General features: G+C 41.2%; 1 protein-coding gene across 1 annotated transcript in view; it reads left to right on the top strand.

Moving 5' to 3' along the window:
* The window catches only part of FEZ1 (fasciculation and elongation protein zeta 1 (zygin I)), a 96,238-nt gene that overhangs the window by 32,660 nt on the left and 58,966 nt on the right, over window positions 1–4,612 (top strand). Inside the window, exon 3 of the mRNA XM_006892810.1 lies at window positions 3,126–3,225. Within this exon, the coding sequence (XP_006892872.1) occupies window positions 3,126–3,225 (100 nt within the window). The remainder of the gene's footprint in view (window positions 1–3,125; window positions 3,226–4,612) is intronic.

Here is a 4,612-nt window from a genome sequence, read left to right as displayed (position 1 = left end):
TTGTACATAGGATCGCTATGAGTCACAAGTGACTCAACGGCACGTAACAACAACAACAACAACAACACTACAACTATCCTCTAGGGAACTCTGATGGCCTAGTGGTAAGAAGCTGTGTTGCAATCTCAAAGGCAGTTGGTTTGAATTAATTAGCTACTCTGTGGGAGAAGGGTGGGCAATCTGCCTCTGATAACCTCCTGGAGGGTCAGCTACGGGTTGATTCCTACTTAGTGGTATACAACAACAACTGTTAACTGTTTCCCCATTAAGCCTGGCTGTTTTTCTGGTTTTGTTCCACATTTCCTCCCACTCTATCCAGGATCTTCCCCTATGACCCCTTACAAAGTGCTCCACACCATCAGTTCTTCTGATTTTAAGGTCGTGAAACTTCAGGTTTAAGAGGTACATTAGTCTTAATTATTCTTATCTCTGTTTTTGTTCCAGACAGGAAAATACCAATAATTGTACCTAGGAGGCTACTCAAAACCTTTTAAGATCCTGACGGTGCTCATTAGAGTAAGCTGTTTTTGTGGACAATTGACAAGATGTCCGCAATGCAGTCCCCTTAGTGTTTGTGATTCTGGTTAAGGGAATTACATAGCTTTATTCCTATTGGCACAGGATAGAGCAGGATTTAGGGCTGTTGTACATAGGGTTGCTACGAGTCGCAAACGACTCGATGGCATATAACAACAACAACAACAACAACAACAATTCCTGTTAGCTTTGCTCTATCCATGGGTGTATTTATAGCACACACTAACATGAAATTAGAATGTTATCTACAATACCTACAGATCTGGTGGCTTATTGGTAAGGAGTTTGAATCCATCAGCTGCTTGACTGGAGGAAGATGGCCAAACTCCTCCTTACTGCCTCAGAAAATCTGCTGGAGGGTCAGCTGTAAGTCAGTTTCGATTCAGTGGCACACAACAACACCACCAACATGAAATAGAATAGTCTGCCAAACTTACAAGTGGTCTTTTCATCTGTCCATATCTGTTCATCTTGCCTGGGAAAGAGACCTCTTTTAAAGCATTCAAAACAAAGATGTCATTTTGAGGACTGAAGTGGTTCTGACCTAACCCACAGGATTTTCAGTTGTTTCATATGCACGTGAAAGTGGAACAATGACTAAGGAAGACTGGAGAATTATAGTATTGGCAAAGAATATTGAAAATACTGAGTAGTGTCAGAAAAATGAACAAATCTCTCCTAGGATAAGTACAACCAGGATGCTCCTTAGAAATGAGGAGGATTAAAATAGTCTCATGTACTTTGGACATATTGTCAAGAGGCATGAGTCTCCGGAAAAGGACAATAGGCTTGGTAAAGCACAAGTTGAACACAAAAGACTCTCAAAGAGACAGACTGAGAAGAATTATTTCAAACAACAGATTGTGAGGATGGTGTAGGACTGGGCCACGTTTTGTTTTGTTGTACGCAGGGTTTCTTTAAGTTGGAATTGACAAATGGCAATTAATATAAATTCAAGTGCCAAATACTTTTGTTCGTTCTTACTGGCAATGCCACCAATTGAGTTGACTCTCAACTCATAGTGACCCTATCTACATACAACAGTTGAATCCTTGTCTGATGCTGTACTGTCTTCAGAGTCTTTGCTGTGCTTAAAACCATTGTTGCAGTCACTGCATTAACCCGTTTCATTGAGGGTCTTCTTAGCTGGCCTTCTACTTTTCCATGCGTGATGTTTTTTTCTGAGGGCTGTTTCCTCTTATCAACATGTTCAAAGTCTGTGAGACAAAGTTATAGAGCATAGTGTTGTTGTTGTTGTTGTTGTTTGTTGTTAGTTGCCATCGAGTCGTAGGTGACTCATAGCAACCCTATGAATGAAAGTCTTTAACACTTGCCTGCATGACTTTCATCCTCTCTCCAGGTTCGTAGGGTTTCTGGAGGCAAGCTTTTAAAGAAGTGGATGCCACTCCTGCTTCCAAGCTTGCTTTTTTTTTTTTTAGAGCATGTTATTTTAGGAGGTTGGTTTACTAATTTGTATCCTTCTCTTGGTATTGACTAATTTATGCATTTTCCTGTTGTATGTTTCAGAAATTATCTAATACTTACCCCTTTCCCCCCAAAGAAACCATTTAAAAATAATTTATTTTTATTGTTATTGTTGAGAATATATACAATATAACATTTATCAATGCAACATCTCAAAGAAATGATGCTTAATTGAATTAAATAATGATTATTAAAAACACTTTTAAACAATTTATGTATTAGAATTTTCAAAATAAATATAATAAAAGGAATCCCACTAGAAAGAATTGTGTAGACAGAGATATATTTGATGGTTACTTTTGTTTATCTGCCTTAGAATGTTCATGGGGATGAAGCACACTTAACCTCTGCATTTAGAAAGAATAGAATTGTGCCATCCTCAAGGTCTCTAAGGCACTGTGGGAAATAAGTAAATAAAATAAGTCATAGCATTAACATTACCCTCTTACCATTATCAGATGCCACAGCCTTCATTCCCAACACTAAGTTGCGACAGGAAACGCTCATTGCCTAAAAGCTCCTAACTCAAAGGCTGCACTTCTCTGGTGGTTTGAATCTGCTAAAGTGGGTTTGAATCCCACTCTGTGGGAGAAAGATGGGCAATCTTTTCCTGTGTAATTTACAGTTTTAGACACCCAGTGTTAGGTCAGTTATGAATCAGTTCTCCACCGCCCTGAGATTGAGTTTTAAGTTGCTGGTTACCTAGAAATGCATACCTGATACCTTGGTCTCAGTGAGAATCTTCCCAGGTTTTATCTCTCTCTCTCTCTCTCTCTTTTTTTTTCCTGTAGGAAAGGAAACATTTGGGCATGTTGGTTGAGGGCCAGTGGTGGTTTGATTGCAGACATGGCCATTGGTGTGTCATGGTGAGGGTCCTCTTCCCTCAGGCAATTGCCTTTGCACTGAAGCTCCTGGCCAGGCTCCATCTTCTTGGATGTGCCTCCAACTCTGTTTTTAAGCTGCTTTGCCCTATATAATAGAGGGCAGATGACCTCAGCCTGGCACACACAGAAGCCACTCTCCGCCCTTGGCCTCGCTCTTCCTTCCTCCAGTCTGGGCCTGGCTGCAGATGTTTGCTAATGAGAGCTTCTCTTTGTTTACAGGGTTTGGGATGCACTGACAGACAATTACATCCCTTCACTCTCAGAAGACTGGAGGGACCCAAACATCGAGGCTCTGAATGGCAACAGCTCTGACACTGAGGTACCTCTCAGGGGCCCCCTATTTGACAGGACTTGAGAAAATGTTGTTTCCAGTTAGAGAAACATTTTTTAACACAGCACTCTTCCCCATTATATAATGAAGCTCAGTTATAGCTTAATTATTGGGAAAGTGGGAGGGGAGAAGAGGGCGAAAAAGTAAGATGAGGGAGACATCCAGTGATACAAGGTGATTGGACAGGATACTTGTAAAAAAATAAAAAAGCAGGACAATGAACGTGCTTATCTCTGTAGTTGTTAGATGCTGTTAGGTCCATTCCCACTGAGAGCCTATGTACAACTGAGTGAATCACTGTAAGTCCTGTGCTGTCCTCACAGCCCCTGCTGTCTTTGAGCCCATTGTTGTAGCCACTGTATCTGTCCACCTCACTGGGACCTTCCTCTTTTATGTTGACCCTGTACTTTCCAAAGCATGAAGTCCTCCTCCAGGCACTGGTCCCTCCTGATAATATATTCAACGTACATAAGACGAAGTCTCATCATCCTTATTTTTTTAATTAATTCTAATGAAAGTTTACAGAGACTTAGGGTTTCCAGTCATTTATTGTTGCCCTTTTCTCCCTGCCCACTCCCTTCCCCTCAATTCACTCTTCTCCTTGAAAAGTAAAAGAAAATATTTTCCATTGTTATGGAATCCTTCCCCCCAAGTCCACTCCACTGTACAGCCTTCATTCTGGACTCCGGTCATGACAATAATATCCAATCATATATCCCTTTTAAACAGTTCTCTCCCTCATCTGTTTCAATGCAGTATATATCATTCCTCCCCTTTTCTGTCTTCCCTCAATCCCAATGTCAGTCCTGTTTTACAATAGTAAGTTTTACTATTGTAAAACAGGACTGTCATCATCTGTATTTTTAAGGAGCATTCTGCTTGCATTTCTTCCAAGACAGATTTGTTTGTTTTTCTGATCATCCATGGTACACACATTCAATATTCTTCACCAACCCCAGAATTCAAATGAATTCTTCTTTGGTCTTCTTTATTTATGACTCTATTTCTGGATGTATATGAGTTGTTGTTGTTGTGATGTGCCATTGAGTTGCTTGCGACTTATAGTGACCCTATGTACAACAGCCCTAAATTCTACTCTGTCCTGTGCCAATCGCACTGTCTCTGACACTCCCATCTCGATTACCCCAGTCCACCTCATAGAGTGCCTTCCCCTCCTGGGCTGTCCCTCCACCCTACCAAGCATGCTGTCCCTCTCCAAGGACCGGTTCCTCCTTACAACATGTCCAAAGTATGTCAGATGAAGCCTCAGAATCCTTGCCTCCAAGGAGCTGCCTGGTTTAACCCTCTCCAGGTTGAATCTGTTTGTTTTCCTAGCAATCCATGGTTCTCTCAATACTCTGCTCCAGCACCACAG

The sequence above is a fragment of the Elephantulus edwardii genome, unplaced genomic scaffold, assembly GCF_000299155.1.
Source record: "Elephantulus edwardii isolate Elephantulus edwardi_28Jun2011 unplaced genomic scaffold, EleEdw1.0 scaffold00120, whole genome shotgun sequence".
In the NCBI taxonomy this organism is placed as follows: domain Eukaryota; kingdom Metazoa; phylum Chordata; class Mammalia; order Macroscelidea; family Macroscelididae; genus Elephantulus; species Elephantulus edwardii.
Note: the sequence above shows the minus strand (reverse complement) of the source record. Positions and strands in the feature narration are given on the sequence as shown.